At 35.8% G+C, this 23,141-nt stretch overlaps 1 protein-coding gene and 1 pseudogene across 1 annotated transcript; one reads left to right on the forward strand and one right to left on the reverse strand.

Annotated features, from left to right (window-relative positions):
- Positions 1–7,276: 7,276 nt before the first annotated feature.
- Positions 7,277–12,339, forward strand: LOC143589918 (uncharacterized). Its single transcript, XM_077070541.1, has 8 exons — positions 7,277–7,733; positions 8,752–9,365; positions 10,077–10,229; positions 10,315–10,356; positions 10,436–10,516; positions 11,689–11,808; positions 11,870–11,959; positions 12,067–12,339. Exons 1-8 carry the CDS (start codon positions 7,277–7,279, stop codon positions 12,115–12,117), a joined length of 1,608 nt encoding a protein of 535 aa, XP_076926656.1. The 3' UTR covers positions 12,118–12,339.
- Positions 12,340–17,673: 5,334 nt separating this feature from the next.
- On the reverse strand, positions 17,674–21,920 carry LOC143589921 (3-beta-hydroxylase-like; annotated as a pseudogene).
- Positions 21,921–23,141: the final 1,221 nt, after the last annotated feature.

Below are 23,141 nucleotides of genomic sequence, written 5' to 3' on the forward strand. Positions count from 1 at the left end.
ATTGAGAGGAATGCGTGTGCACAATTAATTGAATTCTCGTTGTGTTTATATAGCGTAATGAAGCCATAGGCAGCCATGGATTGCATTGATTGTATTCGTTGTAAATTGATTCGTTTTCTATAATTAAAGTGTCCGTTTGAAGCGATTTCAAACCTGAAAGTTGACCTTGTCTCTAATTACTTCTTTCCCTTGACTCGCTTTTGTACTAGCTATCCCGCTTAGGAGGAACGTCTAGTCAACCTATACAGTCGCTATTTTACGTACAAACATAACGCAATGAAGTTAGCCTATTACAATATATGACTATTTAGAAAATACAAAAAACTAGGATGTATTTGATTCTCACCTCATATTCATCCGAATCCGATTCCCACAGAAAGCCATTCTCTCCATCCACGGGCTGGCTATCAAGATCTCTGCGTGCAGCTTCAGATTGTGCGAATAGGGATGTGACATATTTATCTGCAATGTCATAACAACAAGCATATATTATGAACTTATAACTTATAAATACAATCACCTGACACAGTTTTATTTTCAGTAAAAAAATTAATTAATAAAAAATCTAACCAGATAAGCTGCGAAGGGCATTCTCAGCAGCTTTTTGTTGAACATCTTTTCGGGTCTTGCCCATCCCAAACCCTACTTTCTCACCTGTCAATAAAACCTGCATCATTAAGCAATGAAACATAAAATGGATTATTAAACATAAAATGGATTATTAAAAAAAATGGAGGAAAAGAACAAAATGAAAAGTGGTAGTTAACAATTCCATGAGATCAATTTCTTGATTAAAACCGAGAATTAAGGTCCAAGCAAGTGGGTTTTGAGTGTCAACCGAAGGAGAAGGAGGGAAGAAGAAGAAATAGGTTTTTTTATTATTTTAATTTTTTTGAGTAATATTTGCATATTGGTCCTTAAACTTTAGAGATGGGTGCAAAAAGGGAATTAAGGTTAGTTTAGGGGTTGTTTTTGCTATTCTTTGATAGTTTAATAATAAATATATAAAAGAAATAATTAAATAAAAGAAATTTTTTATTAATAACTCACCCGAACACGAACCGGGTCGGGTAACGATTACAAAAGCATTAAACGGAAACCCGAAATGTTACAAAAACTATCTTGTTAGTCAAATATTTATAAATGTTTTAGAGTCCACAATTCACCAGCATATCGCTGACGTATTTTCCCCTACATTTCGGGGAAACATATTTTCACACAAATAGCAAGGAATTATAGTCACTCAGCAAGGATAATGGACCAAAACCTTGAACAAGCCCAGAACACCGAATAGTTTGAGCCTAATACCCGAACACAGCCATATCTGAACAGGTCCAGTCCGATATCCGAAGCCCGAACAACCCAAGTCAAGATCCGAACAATATTAGGCTAAACCCGAACTCCAAACACCATAGCCAGGATCCGACTCCGAAACTTGTTACCTGAGCCTGATATCCGAACCCCCAAACCCGATATCCGAACCGAACACCAAAAGAAAAACTAGGCTTGCAAGTTCAAAGCCCACTATGCAAAGAATAAAGCTAGAACTCACTCAATGTGTAGCTGACTTTTAGTATGCATGCAGGTATTGTTGATGACGTGGCGAGCTTAAGGTGCGTGTGAGACTATCCATATTGAAGATTAGTTAGAGAAAGAAGTTAAATGTAAAAGTTTTAGTTTCTGCTGCAAACTGTACATGCTTCCGCTGTAACAAACTATATTTATGAGTAAATCCAACCTTAAAGTAGGGCTCCCAGGTCCGAGGCCTTACAAGTTGGTATCAGAACAAAAGTTTGAGAGATTTAAGCATCCTTTCATACTTAGACTCAAACAGAAATGGGACCGAAGGAGAAAGCCAATATGGATAGCCGTATGCCACTCAAGCAAGCTCGCAAGTAGTAAGAATACAATTCATTTGAATGTTAGAATGTTTGATATAGTATGAATAAAGGTATCTACTAACGTACATGATTTAATTCATTTGATAGAATGTATGCTTTGGTGTAACATGTTGTGAATGCTTGCTTAATTTCTAGAGATAAGGTGTTAAGAATGCTTATAGTATGATTGTGTGATTAATGCAAGTAAGCTGTAGAGTTTAGCACAAGTGTGATCACAAAGGGAAGTATGTAAGACAAGGGGAGTAACGTGATTAGTTAATTATAACTGGCCACTGTAATTAACTGTTTACCTTACAAGTCTTGTACTAAATAATCCCTCTAATGATAACGTTTGTGTTTTCCCTGATAGAATTATCATGGCGGGTGTAAGAATACACAACCAAGAACGTGGAGGTTGTGTTGGACGTCGTAGGAGGCCTCGTGCTATCAGTGCAGTGCCTGAAGCGATACAAGAAAACTCGATGTACGAGACCAGCGTAACTCTAACACACTAGAGTAACAATGAAGGGTTTTAACTAGACCCCGCCATTCGAGCTGCCATTGCTCAAGCTATGGCCAATGCGGTGAAGAACCTACAGCCTGAAAATTCTACTGGAGGTAACACCAAAACTACTGAGCAAGCTGGGGAAGGTGATGAGAAAGATGATGAACTGAAAAAGGTGACTCGAGCGAAGTCCGGTCTGTGAGGATTGGTAAGAAGGAAAAGGATCATGGTGTGTGCACCTACAGACTGTTCAAGGGTTGTGACCCAAAGAAATTGGCTGGTTTGGGAGATGTAGTAGCTACTCTCCAATGGATAACCGCTATGGACAAGGTTATTCTAATCAGTGAATGTCGTCCCAATCAAGTAGTTGGGTTTGCTACTCAGTCTTTTGGTGATGAAGCCCTCTTCTGGTGGGAGTCAGTTGAGCAAAGAAAGACTCCAGATGAGATTAAGGCATTGAGGTGGGAGTATTGATAGCGATGGTGATGAAGCGTTTTTGTGCCGATGCGGAGGTAGAAAGGGCAGAGTTGATATTTCTGAATCTAAAGACGGGTAAAAAGACACACCGCGAGTACACCACCGAGTTAAATCGTATGTCTAGGCTGGTTCCTGACATGGTTAATACTGAAGTGAAGAGAATCAAGTGCTACATAAGAGGACTACCACAAAATGTCCGAACGTTGGTTAGGGCTAATAAACCCACAACATTTGATTCATCTATGGAATTGGCTGAGATTGTTTATGATGACCTTGCCATCGGTGACGAGGAGGAAATTGAAACAAAAAGAAAGAACCTAGCCTCAAAACAAGATGATACTATTGAAGAGGGATCGCTTAAGAAGAAGGTAAGGAAGGATGAGCCCACTGCATGTGGAAAATGTGGGAGGAAACACCCGGGAGAGTATAGAATGGGATTGGGTGTCCATTTTATGTGTGGGAAAATAGGGCATTCCTCATGGGAGTGCAAAGATCACCATAGGCGTCACAATTGCGGAGGGCATTGACACATAGCAAGGGATTGCAGGAAGCCAGGGGAAGAAGGTAGAGCGGAGAAGAATGCTTGAGGCTTAACAGTATTCTCAGTATGCTTAGAGACGACCATTCAAGAAGACTAGTTACTAGTCATAAGTTTTATTTTGTGTATGACAATTAATGAATTGATGTGTGTCGTTTTATATTGAAGTCTAGACCGGTGACTGTTTAAATTAATTATAATATGAATTTGTCATGAATGGTTTTGTATTGTGAATCATGATCATGTGATGCATGACCTTTAAGTCATTGTAAATAGTAGTGTTATAATAGTATAAGGCAATGTCTCTTAAGAAATGAGACGAGATTTGCTAAGTTGAACAAGGAAGCATATCATTAGGGACTTCATGGACAAGCTACCTAAAACAGCTAAATCTCATGAGCATCACTCAATGATTGTGTGACAAAGGATAAGCCGGTAAGCTAAGAAGCTAAGACTAGTTCAAGAAAGAATGAGAATACAAGAGGTATTCTTTTTGCTAGGACTAAGCAAGTTTCAAGGAAGGAACCTCTTTTCAGGAGGGTAGACTTGTAACGACCCAAATTTTGAGAAAATAATAAAATTGAAATTTTATTATTAAAAGGGGTTAATTGTTTATTTATTTAGATAATTAAGAGTGGGATTGGTATTAATATGGACTTGTAGGGATGAATATGTGATTGGAAGGTCCATGGGCATAAAAGCTTCTTAGTCCTCCAAAAACCCTAGATCTCGCATTCCATACTAGCCAAACACACACTCAAAAAGACACACTTCTCTATATTATGTAATGTATATGAGTTTTGAGTTTTAGGGGCTGTTTCAATACAACACCTAAAATCTCGTGGGTTTCGCATTAAAAGTCGAATTTTTCGACTATTTGGGCAACCGACACTTAAATTTCACCAAGTGAAGCATGTACTTCATATAACACATAAAAATTAACTACTTTAATCATGTGATACTTAGAAATGTCCAGATTTTATTATCTATCATAAAATAGCGTTTTTAACTAATTAAAGTATGCATTCATTGTTTATCCTAAGTTTGTTCTGTCACATGCAATGTGACCCAACCTAGGTAATCATTTAACATTTATCACATATCATTTATCACTTATAATCAGATTTCATGAGCATGTAACATGTCCATATCCTGACTTTAATAACTAAAACAAGATTAATCTTTCAAAGGCTTTAGTCATTCAAAACTAGTTCATGTATCATGCATGCATTCTATCAAGCTTCAAGTAACATGAATGTACTCATCGTATTTTAAGTGGGTTTTCAAAACTTCTAACTTTTAATTTCATATTATCATACTTTTTATCATCAAACTTTCAAAATCACCATAATCAATCCTATTTTTAACAAAATCAAACCTTAACATCTAGATTTAAGCATGCATGTAAGTATGTAACACTTGAACACACACATTCATATTCTTTTTCTCTTACACACGGATTTCTCTCTCTACAAACTCATTTCATCTTTCAAACCTCAAGAATCATCACACCAAACATTATTAAACTTAAGAATGGAAGCAAAATACACGCATGCATGTATGTGTGTACGACACACACACACACACACATATAGTCCTCACGGCTCACACACATCATACCATTGTTCCATTTTACAAATGTTTATGTGTTTGCATGTTTGTGTGAACTCTTTAAAGATGTATGAACAAGATTTAACTTCAAGACTTAAGAAATCAAGAGTTACCCTTAGGGTTTGAGAAATGTAAGAGATGGTAAGCTTTATGGATCTCTAACGGTGTGCTTCTTGCTTGAATCCTCATATATTGCTTCCATCTACTTAATCCTTGAATCAAACTTAGAGTTTTGCATATGTAATGGAAATATGTAGTGAAAATAAGGAAAATAGAGGTGGGGGAGTAGTGGCGACCAAACAAGGAGGAATGGAGGAGAGAGGTGGGGTGTTTTGGAATGTGGAGTGGTGATTGTGTTTAAAAGTATGAGGGTGTTGAAACATGTGTGAGGATTTTGGATGAAGTGTAACACATACATACGCTTAAAGTCTCTAAGAAAGCAAACCTAGAAAGATAGGGTTGTGATGGGGATGGCTTATATTGGGGGGGGGGGGGGTATTTTAATTTAATTTTTGAATAAACTTATATAATTCTAACCCACTTTGTCACATTTTTATAAAATATAACAAGTTAGGTGATGTTTTGTACCAAACTAACTTGACCACTAAATCCACCATAAAATTACCTACAATGCTAGCCTAAAATTAAAATTTTAGAGATAGTTGGGTTCGGGTCCTTATGGTGTCCTTTACCGGCTTCTACTCGCTTATTTTCTAATTTTCGCAAACCGAAACCTCTAACAATAAATTTAGGAACTATTATTAATATTTCACTAATAATATATTAGTTTAAATTATTCCCGTCGTTTATGAATATTTTTGGACTTTTAACGATATCCGGGTCGTCGTCAGTGTTCTTTTCGCGCAGTGTTCGCTACGCGATAAAATTTAACTTTTTGAACATAATAGAATATAACTCATATATTTTTGGATTTTTTGGACTAAAATAACATTATTTCATTAATTATAATATTTTATTCATATAATCACGGATTATATTAGTACCTGATTAAGCTTAATAGTCAGGTGTCACATCACGTTGTATCCTCCATCGGGTCGGAAGTAGGCGAAAACCAAAAAGGTCCAAAACCTCGTCCTTAGTTGATCAGAAATGCCGAATTCCGATGTTCGAAACTTCAACTTAAACGATGATGATAACGGTGATAGAGAGGATGAGTATGTGGAGATGCATGACCCGGTGGTAGAAGAAGTCATGGAGAGGGGAAAGTGATGAGGTCGTTGTCGACGGGTGCGGGTGTCGAAATAAAAAAATGAATTCAACGAAACGAAATGAACCATCGACTCACCGATATACACTATCTTGGGAATCAACGTCTTCAAGTAATGAAACAAAATTCTCAATCCAATATGGAATTCGCCGAGATACCGAAAAAGAGGAAATCAGACAATGATCTCGCCTTTTTACAGAAACTGATTGACCAACTTACCGAACATGCTCGGGGTATAACCCGCTTAAAAAGGGATAACATTATTGAAAAAAATATAAGCTTCATAAGTAATATATTTTTAAGTACTCTTTATGTATTATTATTGTTATTATATTATTATTATTATTATTATTATTATTATTATTAAATTTTAACGTGGTGTTCTAATTTTAATGCAATATTTTTGTAGTGAATTTTTAGTTCTTTTATTTTAATTAATTAAAAATAAAAATAATAATAATGTAATGATTAGATGACTTACATCCACTCCGTCATTTAAAAAAAAAAAAAACAACTCTTATAGTGACATGATGTGACTGACGGTTATGGACGACTAGAATGGTGGTGGATGAGGCACGATGGTTGTGGCGATGGTGGTGTCGTCGACGAAAATTAGCTGGCTGCAAGAAACACCTTTTAGAAATTGTGTTTATTAAAATTATGCATTTTTATATTTTATAAAATCGATTCGTTTTAAGGGGGTGCTTGAATTCCTTATTTTACTTCCTTATAATTTTTCATTAAGTTAATAAGTTACAACATTATAACTTATGAAATTTTTTCACTCACAATAAAAGCAATCCTAAACACTTTAATACTTTTAAAAAAGTTAATAAGTTATAAGCCGGTGAAAATAAGCAATCCCAATCCCAAACACCTTAATATTTTTGAAAATGTTAATAAGCTATAAGTTTGTGAAAATAAACAATCCCAAACACCCCCTAACTACTTATTATATAGTTTAACTTCAATTTAATTTAGTTTAATTCAACGTATAAGTAGAGCAAAGGTAAAATACAAGAAACCAGGGATTAAAAATGTCCACAATCACCGACCCAATCTCCTCCTCCGGCAACCCCCAGCTGTTCGCGGCCATCGACCTAGGCACCAACTCCTTCAAACTCCGCGTCGTCCACGTCAACCCCACCACCCACCGCTTCCTCACCCTCCACCGCCTCAAGCACCCCGCCACCGCCACAGCCGCCGCCGCCGTCGACTCCCTCCGCCACTTCCAGCACATCCTCCACTCCCTCCACGTCCCCCCTGCCCACCTCCGCCTCGTTGCCACCTCAGCCATCCGCGAGTCCCCCAACCAGTCCCAGTTCCTTCAACTCATTCACCAAACCCTCGGTCTACAAGTCGAGGTCGTTTCGGGATACGATGAAGCCCGCCTTACGTACCTTGGCGTCTTGCAGTTTCTCCCCTATTATCATCGTACGGTTTTGACGGTTGATATTGGGGGCGGATCCACTGAATTTGTGGTCGGCTTTCAAGGTAAACTTCTTGATTAATTACTGACACTAGGGATGAAACCGCAGTACCCGTACCTGGTGTTAAATGCTGGTCCTTAAATGACACATATTTTTATTAGGCTATGCGTAGTGGGCGACAAATGGAGGGTTTTTTGACCGACAACACCGCCTCCCAGGCGATATTGGGGAGATTTAAGAAATTTGGGGGGGGGGGGTAGATTTATCGCCTGGGTGTGGGTGAAAATCCCTCTGCTAACATGGCGCCACGTGCCAAAAATCCCCCCCATTTTGTAGCCCTCCACTACGCATAGCCTTAGGGGTTTTGGTTATTAGTCTAGTGGATATGGAGATTCGCAAACAATCCTAACTCAATGTGGGTGAATTAAGGTTCTTAAAGCCATATGGTATGAAATTGAGGTATAAAAACTAGAAATATATGAATGGTTAGGATTTCAAGGTAACGGTTTGGATAGTATACACTTTTTAACTAATAACTGACACAAGGGATGAGAATGAGACCGGTACTGCACTGGTACTAAATTTACAGTACTGAATTTATTGATGTAGTACCGGTACAGGTACTAAATGCTCATTGTGCACGCTTTGGTTCGGTTTGTAGTCTAAATCGAAATGAAGTCATCGGCTAATTGATTTTATTAACCAATTGGTTACCTGTTAAATCGGTTCAATTTATTTGGTTACTTTTTTTGTTTTTCGGTCCGGTAAATTTCGGTTAATAACCAAAACCAAACTTGAGCTAAAATTTTTGCTTAAATATACATGAAATGGAGTCATAAATACATGAAATGGAGTTATAAGTACATGAAATCGAGTATAAAAGCTAGAAATGTATGAACATATGAATGGTTCGGTTCAGTTTTGTCGGTTTTTGATTAATGGTTCGGTTATTGCTCACCCATACTGCCATACATTTTAGTATTCAATAACATTGTATGATTTGATGAATAACGTAAAATAAAAAAAATATAAACACTAAGTTATTTGTATAAGAACACTTAATTTTGTCTTTGGATTTCCAGGTAACGTAAAATTGGGGGTTTCGTTGAAGTTAGGACACGTAACTTTAACTCATAGATTTGTTAAACACAACGAGATTAACGCAATGAGAGAGTATATTAGATCGGTTGTTAACGAATCGGGACTGATTGAAAAGGTTTCACAATATAATATTGACATTGCTGTCGGTTCTTCCGGTTCGATTCGAATGATTGAAAAGGCAATATTTATGGGGTACAGTAATGATTTGGTGAATGAGATCGGATTGCTTGAAGGTTACCGGAGGGATTGGAAGTTTAGTAAACAAGAATTGAAGGTTCTTGTTGAGAAAATATGTGAAGAGGAAAAGGAAGGTGAAGAGGTTTATAACAAAAGGGTGTTTTTCAAGACACGGTCTGCTTTTATTGTGGCTGCTGTGATTTTGCTTGAGGAGATATTTGGGTTGCTTGGTGTGGAAGAGATGGAGGTTTCGGGTTATGCGTTGGGAGAGGGTGTGATTGCTGAGAAATTAGCGGAGTGTTTCGATGGATTTGATTTGAATGTGAATGCGAGGTGGAGATCGGTTTTGAGGCTTGCTTCCAGGTTTAATAATAAGAAGAGGATGACTTCTGCTGCATCTTGTGCTTCTGTTGCACAGGTATTATTATTATTATTACTATTATTATTATTATTGTTATCTTGTTTTAGAAAGTGCACAAATTAGTAAAATTAGGGTGTGTGGGAGGCTGATATGTAAAAAAAAAAATTGAAAAGATTGCGAATGGTTTACTTGACAAATATGTGGATATGTAAAATATATTACAGAAATATATAGCTTCTCTCATTGTGCATGAAGCGTATTTGGCTGTACATAGAGCAATACCTCGAACTCAGTTCGTTTTGTAATTATAAGGCTCATTGGCTCAAGAGCCAGCTCAAGCTCGGCTTGTTTTGAGCTCTATTTCTAAAGCTCAAGCTCGGCATGTGAGTAGATTTTCAACCTTGAGCTCACAATTAATTTACACTTTTAATTATTTTATATATACATTTAAAATTAAAATATGTATATAACATTATGTGTATTTTTTATTAAAATTATATATATATATATATAATAATTATAATATACATATAATTTAAAATATCAGACAGACGTTTTATAAATATTAGGCTCACGAGGCAGCTCAATCTTGTTTAAGCTTGGCCGGATTCAAATTTTTAGCGAGCTGATTTCGGGGTAGTTCACGAGTTGCTTGGCTCGTTTACACCCCTACCTCACGGTTTTAAAAACCATGGTTATAATTTTTATTGATATTAGGGATAGTACTAATATTTTAATTAAGGAAAGTACGAATAATTGGTTTTACAGGAAATTTTCACAGGTTTAAGGGAGTGGAACAAAATTGATGTTTTATTGGATGACAAAGATCTTGAATATCTTGAAGCTGCTTGTTTGCTTCATAATATCGGGTTGATCACTGGGAAAAAAGGGTATCATAAGCGGTCATACCATATTATCATGGTATGCATTTCTTGGTATATTCTTCATATGAAATCGGTTTAGTTATGACCAAACGATTCGGGTTATGAATTTTACATGTTAACAGAACGGGGAACATCTTCATGGTTACAACACTGAAGAGGTTAAGGTACGTCACCTGGCATTTTTAAATCTAAAATTTATGAATAATAAATAGTTCACTAAATTGGGATTTACATGTTTTTCAGTTAATTGCATTGCTAGTAAGGCATCAAAGAAAGAAGTTTCTGAAACTTGATCATGATTCTCTAAGGGAATTTACAGATGAGGCACTTTCTTTTTTTAGTTAAAAGAAGAATTAATTACACGGATAGTTCCTGTTTCTAGTCCCTGAGTTTAAAAGATTACGGGTTTATACCAACTGTTTGTGCGTACATGTAACACCATTGGTCCCTAAAATAGTTGGAGATTAGCTTAGTCTGTTAAATTTTAATAAACAATTAAAATACCCTTATTATTTAAAATCAAACAATATGAATTTATTCCTTTAATATTAAATAACACGTAAAGAGGGGCAGACATATGAAAGAGGAGACTAGGAGAGGGTTGGTGGGTCCCACCATTTTAAGTGTTGTTAGAGCATTCTCATCCAACCCCTTATATTATGTGAGGGGTGTTTTTATAATTTAGAGAGTGATTTAGGGTGTTGTGAGTGAAGAGTTTTTATATTTTAGAAAAAGTAGGTGATTTTTCTATATATTTGAAAGTTACTGTTCATCCCCTATAATTTTTTAATATATTTTGAAAGTGGTTGTGAGTGAAGGAAAGAGAAAAGGTAATGATAAAAGGTATAAAAAGTATTATTTAATTGAAATGAAGAGAGAAAATAAAGTGAGTTTTAGTGTAATTTTTGGTTTGGAGTTAGGGGGTGGGATGAGAATGCTCTTAGGCTGTGTGTTGTGGAGGAGCTTTACCGCCCCTCCACATAGGAAATGGGGCTTTAAAGCCCTCCTCCATAAAGCCATGTTGTGGTTTAAAGCCCTCTTTACCATTTCATTTTATATATGTGTGTGTGTGTGTGTGTGTATGAGAGAGGGGGAGAGAGAGAAATCAACCCCCCCCCCCTCCTCCCCAAGCCACGGGGTGGTGTTTGGGGTTTCAAAGACCCTATAAAGCCCACAACATGGAGTCCTATTGTTAACAAGTGTTCTTTAATGCTAATAGTATATTTTCTTCTTACTGTTTTTAAATAATAAGGGTGTTGTAGTTATTTATTAAAATATAACAAAGTTAAGCCTCCATCTGTTTTAGGGACCAATGGTGTTATTTTTATGCAAAGTCGCAAACGGTTGGTCTAAATCTGTAATGCTTTCAACGTGGGGACTAAAATTGCAATATGATCAAACCACAGGGACTATTCACGTAATTAATTTTTAAAAAGAATAATCAATATAAGCATTAAAGAAGTTAAAGAACTAACTTCTACAAAAATAATTGATAGATGAAGGATAAGTTAAGAGTTCTTTGTGTAATCATCCGTATGTCTGCAATCCTAAAGCAATATCAGTCTTTGAGTATTCAAAGCATTAAGATGTCACATTCTCATGAAGGTTTCAAGCTGGTAATTAATTATTCATTTTGTATTTTCATTTTACACGAGTATAAATGCTTTAAATTTATAGGTATTCATGGATTCATCAGCAAATGGCGTTGAATCTATACCAGCAGACGTTGATGTAGAACTGAGAAAAGAATTGGAACGCTTTGAAATGGTAATATATCGGTTAGATTGTTAGTTTGTTACTAACTTGGAAGCAAAATATGATTTTTTATTTCTTCATTTTTTTTTTGATGAATTGTATACAATTTTATCTTTCAGGTGGTTGAGCAGAAATTGTCGGTTGTTCTAACAAGCACATCAGGATCTTGAGGCATCGATGTGTGCATATAGTTTGGGAACTGCACAATGAACCCGTGAACGACCAACTCATGATATTGTGAGATCTCTTTTACATTTTAATATCTTGGAATCATTGAGAAGCCTGTATATAGTTTGGTCTATATTTGTATAAAGCCTGACCTAACCATTCAAATAGGCTATTAAACAATCATTCACTAAACACCTAATTTTAAACGATTACATGAAACAATCTCTATACTGTTTAATGTATAATAATAGTTTCTTTATTATCATAGAATGCTTGCTGGGCAAGAACGTGTTACCTTAAGTTATAGGTCTTGACTTCTATTTTCACGTTAATAGTTGGGAGTGTTTCTTGGATGCAGATGCTTTTTGTATTTTAGTTAATTGAATGCGGTTTTAATACCTGATCAACTAGTGTGATGGAAGCTTTGGTTAGATATCAGTTTACCACTACTGAAACTATTTTGGTTACCTTGAAGATGGAATCAACCGGACAACACCATGCTGTTTTGAACAAATCATGAAGGCAAATACTACAATTTGGGGCGTAAATAGGTCAACCACAGCATGCACACATTTTGACAACTTGAATGTGACATGAATATGAACCTAAACACACCACACATATTTATAGTTTGATACGTACGCAACCCATTTAATCCGAAATTGGTTCAAGTTATTTTTTAATCCCTAGTGTAAATCACAAATTTACACCAATATATATATATATATATATATATATATATATATATATATATATATATATATATACATATGTCTGCAAACCAATTGTGCTTAAACTACGTACATAACACAACTATTTCGTTTGATCATTAAGTTTTGACATAAAAGAACCCTTAAAACATTATAGAACAAATGAATCAACCCATCAGGTGGAAAGTTTTGACATAAAAGAACCCTTAAAACATTATAGAACAAATGAATCAACCCATCAGGTGGGACTGTCACTTTTAATCGAATCTCAACCTGAGAAAGTCGAACCTGGACTAAAACTAACCCGAACCCGAGAAAAAGCCAACCTGAGCATGAAACAAAGTAATCTGGGTTGATACTTGGGTTTAATTTCTAGGTTTCAGGTCAATCTGAAAAACCCCGATGAGCTTTTGTTTAAAACATGATATTATTAGGTACAATGTATATAGAATACTTTGCACGTTCCACATATTCCCATCCCCACATATTATTGCTGATCGACTATTTACTGTTTTTATATGTTTTCGATTTATGGCTAATAACAACTGTAATCGAAGAATATGTTGATTTATTGGGTTATCTTAATTTATTATTTGGTTATTTACGTGACGAGTAAAGGATAACAAATTTTTATTATTCCTTTCATTTTCTTAGAAACCCGAAACACGATTAATCCAACCCGAAAAAATCCGAACCCAATAACCCAAACCCAAAAAAAACCGTAAGAGATTTGGGTTGGGTTTGGGTTTAAATTTAAAACTTTGAAACTTGAAGAACCCGACCCCAAAACTTGAAAAGCAAACCTGAAGAACACCCCTACCGTCAGGTTCATTAAGTCTGACCTAATTGGTGATTCTGATAATGGGTTCATGCCATCTTTTCCTTCAAAGAATTTGGGAGATGTTTATCAAGGAGGTTGTATCTTGACACCATGTACCACCGTCAATCATATGCGACCGGGATACCTGGTTCACATCAAGGTTTTAGAAAAAGTTTCATGAGACACTGGGTGCAAGGGAAAATATTAGCACGACGTACCATTCTCTAACCGATGAAATACCTAAAGGACTATCCAAACTTTTGAGGACGTGCTTCGTGTGTGTGTTATAAACTCTGGTGGTAGCTAGGATAACCATTTAGCTTTGGTAGAATTCTCCTACAATAACAACTATCCCAAGAGTATTGGAATACCACCGTATAAGATGCTTTATGGGCGACGTTTTCAAACTCTTGTGTCGGGGTGAGATTGATTAGAAGGAATTAGGAAGTTTGGAAGGGGTTAAGACGACACCAAAAAAGTTTGATTTGATCAAGGAAAGAATGAAAGTTGCATAGGGTATGAATAAATCTTACCTGATGAGTTGAGAGGCATTTATCCTACTTTTCATGTATCACATTTGGAAAATTGTCTAGCCGACTGAAACAACCCACGGATCATGGTCAGTAGGAAGATGCCCTAACAGATTAAACTATGTTGAGAAGCCATTGGCTATGATTTTGTTGGAAGGAAAAGAATTTGTGTAGCAAGGCTATCAGCCAAGTTAAGCTGCTTTGGAAGCACCGAAAGGGTTTCAAGCCTATTTGGGGTTGAAAGTCGTAGAACTCACCCATAAACGCTAGCTGCACTTCAGGCTGAAATTTGTGGAAGTAGAATAAGGATCTGGCTGTCATTGAGGTAGGCTATCTAACTAAAGACTGACATCCAAGAAGTTAAGCCTCCCACATTTATCTAACTACTATATATTATATTAAAGCAACATATGGTTTTCAAATGGTGTTTAATTAAGCTATCCAAATAGAATTTCACCTTAACAATTTCTAAAATTATAATTTACACATAATAAGCTATTTAATTTTAATCTATTTATTTAAAGTATTAAAAACATAATCATTCTTTCATAGGGTATGTTATTATGAATCCATAAGATAAAAATATGTTTCATTAAACATATTTTTAGACATAAATATATTTTAATATGCTTTTGAGACGGCAAGGTATACTATTACGTATATTATTAAATTTAACTTTTTTGTTGTATTTTTTTATCCACCCGTGTATTTCACGGGTTATTTCCTAGTTATGTTATATTCAAACAATCTATTTTGTGTTTAAATTTGGTACCCTCAGGTATGAAGACTTTTAAGTTTCTGCTACTTTATGAACTTCCAAATGTTGAAGAACTATCTTGCATGTGTAAACTATGAGATCTTGATAATGGAATGAAAAAGCTTACTAATTGTATAATATTACATGGCTTAAATAAGCCAATTACAACAAGGAAACTACAATGGAAATGAGTACATCACAGCTAAATATAAGGTGGTCAATAACAACCACAATACTATCTAAATATACATTTAATTTAAATGGAAACTAACTAAAGTTATGGCTAAGATTGGTGAACTACATTATTATTATTATTATTATTATTATAATTATTATTATTATTATTATTATTATTATTATTATTATTATTATTATTATTATTATTATGCCCCCGTAAGATGGAGGATCCGTCGGAAACTCCAATCTTGGATCGTAGTCGATGAAATGGTCCTCGACCAAGAGGTTTTGTGAGTACATTAGCGAGTTGATCTGCTAAGTGAATGTGTTGAACTCGTAAGGAACCATCTGCAATTTTTTCACGAACAAAGTGATAATCTAGTGCCACATACTTCATACGAGAATCGTAAACTGGATTTGCACACAAGTAGGTAGCACCCGCATTGTCACAAAAAAGTATAGGTGACTTAGACATGGATACACCTAGTTCCAACAATAAATTCTGGACCCATGCAAGTTCAGCGACACCGTTTGCTAATGCCTTATACTCAGCTTCGGTTGAGGATCGAGAGACCGATTTTTGGCGTGCCAAGCGCCATGAGAGAATATTGGACCCAAGATAGGTGATATAGGCAGTTGTGGAACGCCCCCCATCGGCGATACCACCCCAATCAGAATCGGTAAAGGCACGAAGGATGAGAGGAGATTCGCGATTCAAAAATAACCTATGGTGAATGGTTCCCTTTAGGTACCGAGGAACTCGTTTCAATGCTTGCCAATGAAGCTGGGTTGGTTGCAAGTTTGGTTTTTAGATGTATAATTCTAGACCGAGATGGGTTTGCACAACTGATTACCAACCGTTCCAAGCTTCTCGGGAGGTGTCAGCAGAGGCAATCAACGTTTGGATGGTGGGCGAGCAGCTGCCTAGAAGAGCAGCAAGAATGATTTGATCTTGGCGATACCATGTATAGAAGTCCGGATTTGCTCTGGTGGCTTCAGCATCAAAAAATTCCACCGGAGCGAGTTTGGTTCTTGTGACAAGTGAACAAGATCCATGCCAACCAAAGTTGAGTAGACGTGCTTTCGCCATACCGAAAAATTGTCGTTGGTGAGGGGAATGTTAAAGTGGGTGGAGGCTGTGAGTGGAATCACGGTGGTCAGCGCCATGGATGGTGATCGGAGGAAATATTTATCGGAAAAAAAAAAGTATTATAGGTGGAATCAAAACTCGTTTGAGTGGTTAGCTTTTGATACCATATGAGATCTTGATAATGGAATGAAAAAGCTTACTAATTGTATAATATTACATGGCTTAAATAAGCCAATTACAACAAGAAAACTACAATGGAAAGGAGTACATCACGGCTAAATATAAGATGGTCAATAACAACCACAACACTATCTAAATATACATTTAATTTAAATGAAAACTAACTAGTGTTACAGTTAAGATTGGTGAACTACATTGTTATTATTATTATTATATATAAAACATGAGTAAGAGACCTCTTAAATTTTAAGAGGTATCAAACTTATTGCTTTAAGTACAAACCATAATGCATAAGATTAAGACATTTTATGGGTAATATTGTCTTTTAACCATTTTGTCTTTTAGCAAAATCAAAAATCATGTACATAGATTTTTAATTTATTACAAAATAATAACAAGTTTAGTCCTTTAACTTTAATCACATTTTGTTAATTTATTGAATAGTTACATATATATCCCTTATTTTAAACCAACTACCCTCACGACGTTTAAACGTCTATAACTTTTTTGAACGTTAATATTTTGAAAAAACATTATGTCATAAAAACGAGTATTTAATTCTCTTTAATTTGAGCATGGTATTGCTATACTTTTCTCATTTTAGAAACTTAATGTCTTACGTGATTACCATTAGGAACCGTCAAACGGGTTGGGTAGGTTCGGCCGTTTGGGTCATGGGTTGAAAAGGTTAAGGTTGAAATGGGTTGATACATAAAAGGTTATTTTGGTTTGGGTCGGGTTGGGATGGGTTCGGGTCGAAAAGTGTCAAGTCAGAACAGATTTTAGGTTAAAATAGTGTCAGGCGGAACGGGTTGGTGGTCAACACGCGATCAATTTAGCTTTACGTGCACACCTACACCTGATTGCGCGCCTACAGTCGTTGTGTGATGTGCTTACTAATACCGGTTAAGCTTCCAATGCCACATTACGAGCATACTATCGTCGGGTTACGCGCGCACTATTGTGAAGTCACGCACATACTGAAACAGTAACACCAGTTACACATTTGATATCATGTTTGCGTGCATAACTCGCCGCATCGCGCGGGCACCCAGCTAGTCTTTGATATAAACTCAACCTAAGAGGCACCCCGGATTTTGGGTGGCTCACGCTATTTAATGTAGAAAAAACAATTGACGCAAAATTTTAAAGTACAAAATTGTATTGGTAAATCATAATATTCCCATCCCATTGACTAAGGTCAGTACAATACATAAAAGTAAAAACATAACGACTAGGCAACATTCAATTTCATATACCATGAAATTATTTATTTAGCACCACCATCAAACTACTAGAAACGAGCAGTAGCTATAAGCAGTAATGGATCTTTTTTACGGATAACGAGTCCAACCAACTCGGTCATGTCAAGGTCTTCAGATCTTACACCATTTGGCAATGCGAAATTATAATTGTTCACCAAGTTGGCTAACACGAGTTCGTTAATAGAAACCGCAAACTCCACACCTGGACACCCTCTTCGCCGGGCACCAAATGGTAAAAATTAATAGTGAAACCCTTTAAAATCAACACAACTATTCAAGAACCTCTCTGGCTTAAACATATCTGCGTCTTCCCATATTGAAGGGTCTCGTGCAATCGCCCAACAATTTACCATGACTTGGGTACCTTTTTTGAGATCATACCCCATGAAATTAACATCCTCCATTGATTCATGAGGAACAAGTAGCGGTATTGGTGTGTGTAATCGCAAAGTCTCTTTCAAGGTGGCTTTCAAGTAGGGCATCTGGTCGATATCATCCTCGGTGATCATAGGTCTTCCTTTAGCTACTGTTGTCACTTCTTGCTGCAACCTTCTCATGGTGTGTGGATGCCTTATTAGCTCACTCATTGCCCATTCAATACTTGAGGATGTTGTATCAGTTCCACCGGAAAACATATCCTACAAGATATATATTTATATTGTCTTCATATATAAATACAAAGTGTGAAGTATTATAGAACACTAAATTATTGTTAATAACAATAACAAATTTAAACTGTTAATTTACTTTAATGTCTGATATGTATTTTCAAAATTTGTACTTCCTACGTATTGAAACCTATAAATGATAACCTATATAATAACCACAACACTAATTTGATCATATGTTTTTAAGGTTAGTATCGGTTACCTACACATTTATCGGTAATATAACTTACAAATAATCTACAGATGTGAATGCACACATGCAATTTATTATATAAATAAACAGTATCACTGGCTTTGATTATTAGATTTTAAATTAAAAAAATAACGATGTATTGGAATATAAAGCTAGCTTTGCTTTCGAGAGAAAGACTTACAGTGACGATAGCTTTAATGGTATCCCTTCCAAACTTAAAATTAGATGCGTTATCTTTTTGAACATCGAGCAAGATATCAACTAGATCATTTCCAGCATCACCAGTTTTCCTCTTAGCTACATGCTCTTCGATAATGGAATCGAAAAAACCATCAAGTTCTTTGGCAACTTTCTTCGTTTCACGTTCCAAACCACGCAACCGATCGACCCAAGATAGCCACGGAACATAAGTCCCCACACTTACAACACCAAGCAGATCCTGGAAACTCACAAGCAACTCCTTGAACTTAAAACCCTCGTAAGTTTTTCCTAGAGCCACCTCACAAATTACATTGTTAGTAAGCTTAACAAGCATGTTACTCAAGTTAATCACCGAACCACCATTTTGTGCGATCTGCTCTATCAGACGAGTTGTTTCTCGTTCTCGAACATGTTGATACGATTGAACTCGTTTCTTACTTAGAAGATGGATAATGGAAATGCTCTTGATCTGCCTCCAATACTCTCCGTAGGGTGCAAACCCTATGTCCTTAGAGCCATACATAAGTTGGTCCGGAATGGTTAACTTAGGCCGATTTGAGAACACTAAATCATGGGTTTTCAAGATTTCTTTAGCTGCAATAGCCGAGGTGACTATGAGTGTGGGTACACTCCCTAAATGAAGCATCATAACGGGTCCATACTTATTGGCTAAGGACCGGAGAGAGAGGTGAGGGGCGGAGCCTAGTTGATGAAGGTTTCCGATAATCGGAAGCTTTGGTGGTGATGTTGGTTGGTGTTTTGGGGTTTTAGAAGTTGATGATATTAGCCATTTAATTGGAATCAAGAGCAACAACACAAGGGAAACTGAAATGAGAGGTAACATTGTTGTTGCTATGGGTACGTAGCAGATGTGCTCAGCTTGGCTATTGTGGTTATGGGTGTACACCCATATATATGTATATATATACTTCAATTTTCTTGCGTATGCGTTTATGTATACTCTTAATACCAAGCCATTTGTATTTATCATTACGTGCGGTGTGACAGAAAAATATCACACAAGTTTTCTGATCTCAACAAGTATCATTTGCATGCCCCACAAGTGTCATTTACATGCCACTCAAGTGTCAATAGCATGTGGTAATATTTATACTCAAATTTCCAATAATGACGCTTAAAGTTGTAGTTTTGGGTGTTTTAGTTCGTAGGGGAAGCCGATTTCAAATTTAAATTAACCACTACTCTTGCTTCTTGATTTCTTTCTAAAGTTATAGCTAACCTAATGCTTTTACGTGTTTCGTTAATCGTTTTGTCACTTTTGTGTCTGTAAGGTATTTCTGTGTCTACATTCTTCCTCTTATAAGACATTAGTAGTGTTTGATAGATTCAATTTGAGAGGTTGAGTGAGATCAAAATGGCCGGTCTTCTTGAATCGTAAGAAGTTGAAACAGGATAATTATCTATTATCTAATATATATAAATGTAAACTTTGGTGCCGCTAAGTAGCCATTGGGTCACTTGGCGGCACCTTACTTGTCCATAGTAATTTGTTTTTAATGAAGCCGACCGAACGACGACGCCTTGTTTGTCCATAGCAATTTGTGTTTTTTTTTTCGTTTTGGTACCGACTAAACGACAATTTTTTTTGTTTGTTTTAATTTTGGTAAAGTAACAGACGTGACGGAAACCGACCGAATTCGCATAGACTTGCTACCTTATGCCCGGGACCGACATCACTCGTGTTTTACCAGCACCCGGGTTTACCGACCGACACCACCCTTTGGTCCAGTCGATTTTTATATTTTTCCCTTTTGTAGCTCCTGTACCATAATGAACATAGCCAAAACCGACCGAATTCGTGTCCAGTTACCGTTTCAACGCACGCGATTGACAACGCTTAGGTTTAATCGCCATCCGGGTTTACCGACCAAACAAACGTCGATTTAAATAATTTATTTTTATATGTTAATTTGACGAATATATATTTGGGTTTAATGCTAAGGTTTTACCAATGGTGTCTATACCATAACGAACGTAAACGATACCGACTTAATTCCCATCGACTCACCGATGTAACGCTCGGGCTTCATCAATGCTCGGGTTTTACCAACACCCAGTTTCAACATTGAAGTTTTACCAACTACCCTGACGCAACGCGCTGGATACAATACTAGTTTTATATAAGACATATTAGTTTCGAAGGCACATTAGAGCATTCTCATCCAACCCCTCATATTATGTGAGGGGTGTTTTTATAATTTAGAAAGTGATTTAAGGTGTTGTGAGTAAAGAATTTTTATATTTTAGAAAAAGTAGTGATTTTATAGTATATTTGAAAAGTTACTGTTCATCCCCTATAATTTTTTAATATATTTTGAAAGTGGTTATGAGTGAAGGAAAAAGAAAAGGTAATGATAAAAGGTATAAAAAATATTATTTAATTGAAATGAAGAGAAAAAATAAAATGAGTTTTGGTGTAATTTTTAGTTTGTAGGTAGGGGTGGGATGAGAATACTCTTAGCACATAAAAGTTGCCAAGATATAGAGAAATTGACACAAGGCACATAATTATTGAACATTAATTATATATATATATATATATGGGAGATTTGAAATAAAAACCCCTTTGAGTTTTAAGAACTCGAAAGAACTCAGTGTAACGATTTTTTTTCAAATTTTTTTTACACATGCGTAATATATGTATGTTACATACACGTAAAAAATTACAGAATTTTTTGCGCACTGAGCAGACTTTTTACACATGTGTAACGGACGTAAAATTTAGTGTAATCAGTTACATCTTTATTCTCTCTCATACTTTGACTTTTTTGTCAGATTTAATTTCAACCACATATTCCAATCTATTTAATTAAATGTGTGGCCTAGAATGGAGTTCTTAAGTTCTTAAAACTCAAAGTGATTCTCATTTGAAATCTCCCAATATATATATATATATATATATATATATATAGAGGGTAAGGATCCTAAGAGAACCATTGGCAAATTGAAAACTTTGAGAACCATTTTAAACCACTAAAAAACCTTTAAAAAATTATAAAAAAAACGAAAATTTAAAAAAAATTAAAAAAACCAAAATTCTTATATTTCATTCCGGTTTCATAAAAAAAAAGCAACGAACATTTTTTTTCTTTTTAATTTGTGTTATACCTATACACACATGTATAATTTCATTTAATCTCTAGTTACGTAATGTTACTAGTTGTTAAGTAAATAATTCAAAGTTAACCAACATAATACCGAAATGCCAACGCCTTTCAACTTTCAGAAATTCCCAAACTAGCCATTTTGACCAAGATTTTCCAATTACAGCTCAACACCCAATTAATTTCCAAAATGGTCAAATTATTCCGTCGGATCTGACGGAAAACGTTCCTGATCCGACGGAATTTTTACCCTACCCCGACGCGCCACTTAGTATGCTTTTCCATCATAACCGACGTTTTAAGGTTTCGGCCAACCAATTAGCCGGACGAACCGTCAGAGGAAAAGACAGTCGGCTTCGACGGAAACAGTTTCAGAACAGTCGGAGCCGACTGTCTTTTACTCCGTCGGAAATTTGAAAATCTAGTTGGTTTCATTATTTTTTTATGCATCTACCTTTTCCTTTTAGTTTATCTTCCTCCTCATATTTTCTTTTATCTCCATCCATGTGATCATCATTCTTTCCACAAGAGCACATGTCGGATGAGTACAATTCTCAGCCGCCACCAAAGACATCAACGTTGGTTCTGGGGCGCCCGAAGAATGTAACACCCTGGCTTTAAGCGGAATACGCCCGAGTGCAATGTAAAGATCAATCATAAGCTTGTAACGCTATTAAATGTCACACCCAAACCTAAGATGGAAATGTCAGGGCGTGTTCCAATTGCTCACAGCTCGAAGATACTATCATAATATAAATGTGACAATATCTATTTAATTATTTTATTTCAAATGTACACACAATATTCAAATATAATAAAACAATTCAAATATATATATATATATATATATATATATATATAACAAATTTAATCCATGTTTGTCTTCATTAAAACCTTAAGGTCTTGACTAAATATCCAAACTTCAATTCAAGCAACCTGCATATGCATAAAAAACAGAGTTTGTTAACAACACATGTTGAGTGAGTTTATCACCAGTTTTGCAATAAAATAACATTAATATAATAAATATGAGATATAAGCAAAACGTAATAAATGCGGTAATGAAATCAAACCATGAGCAAATAAGTTGTCGATTAAACCATTGCCAAGCGAATCGGGCACCGGTAAATCCACCATGAGCAAATAATAATAATAAGACCGTTGCCAAACGAATCGGGCGTTGGTCAATGAGAACCCTCTACAAGGGGATATGTCAAACGAATGCACATAAACAAGTAAGCACATAACAAGTATATTTTATTAATCACACACAATTACATGTTTGCTATTTTTAATATATATATATATAT

The sequence above is a fragment of the Bidens hawaiensis genome, unplaced genomic scaffold (genome assembly GCF_021521415.1).
Source record: "Bidens hawaiensis isolate Kalapana, Puna unplaced genomic scaffold, B.hawaiensis_p1.1 tig00038038_1, whole genome shotgun sequence".
Taxonomy (NCBI): Eukaryota; Viridiplantae; Streptophyta; class Magnoliopsida; order Asterales; family Asteraceae; genus Bidens; species Bidens hawaiensis.

Bases quoted from the DNA above. Each gene is read 5' to 3' on its own strand.
- LOC143589918 (XM_077070541.1), top strand. From the start codon at position 7,277: ATGTCCACAATCACCGACCCAATCTCCTCCTCCGGCAACCCCCAGCTG. The intron at 10,517-11,688 runs GCACTTTCTTTT...AATAATTGATAG, and splicing joins TAAGGGAATTTACAGATGAG to ATGAAGGATAAGTTAAGAGT. The intron at 11,960-12,066 runs GTAATATATCGG...TTTATCTTTCAG, and splicing joins AATTGGAACGCTTTGAAATG to GTGGTTGAGCAGAAATTGTC.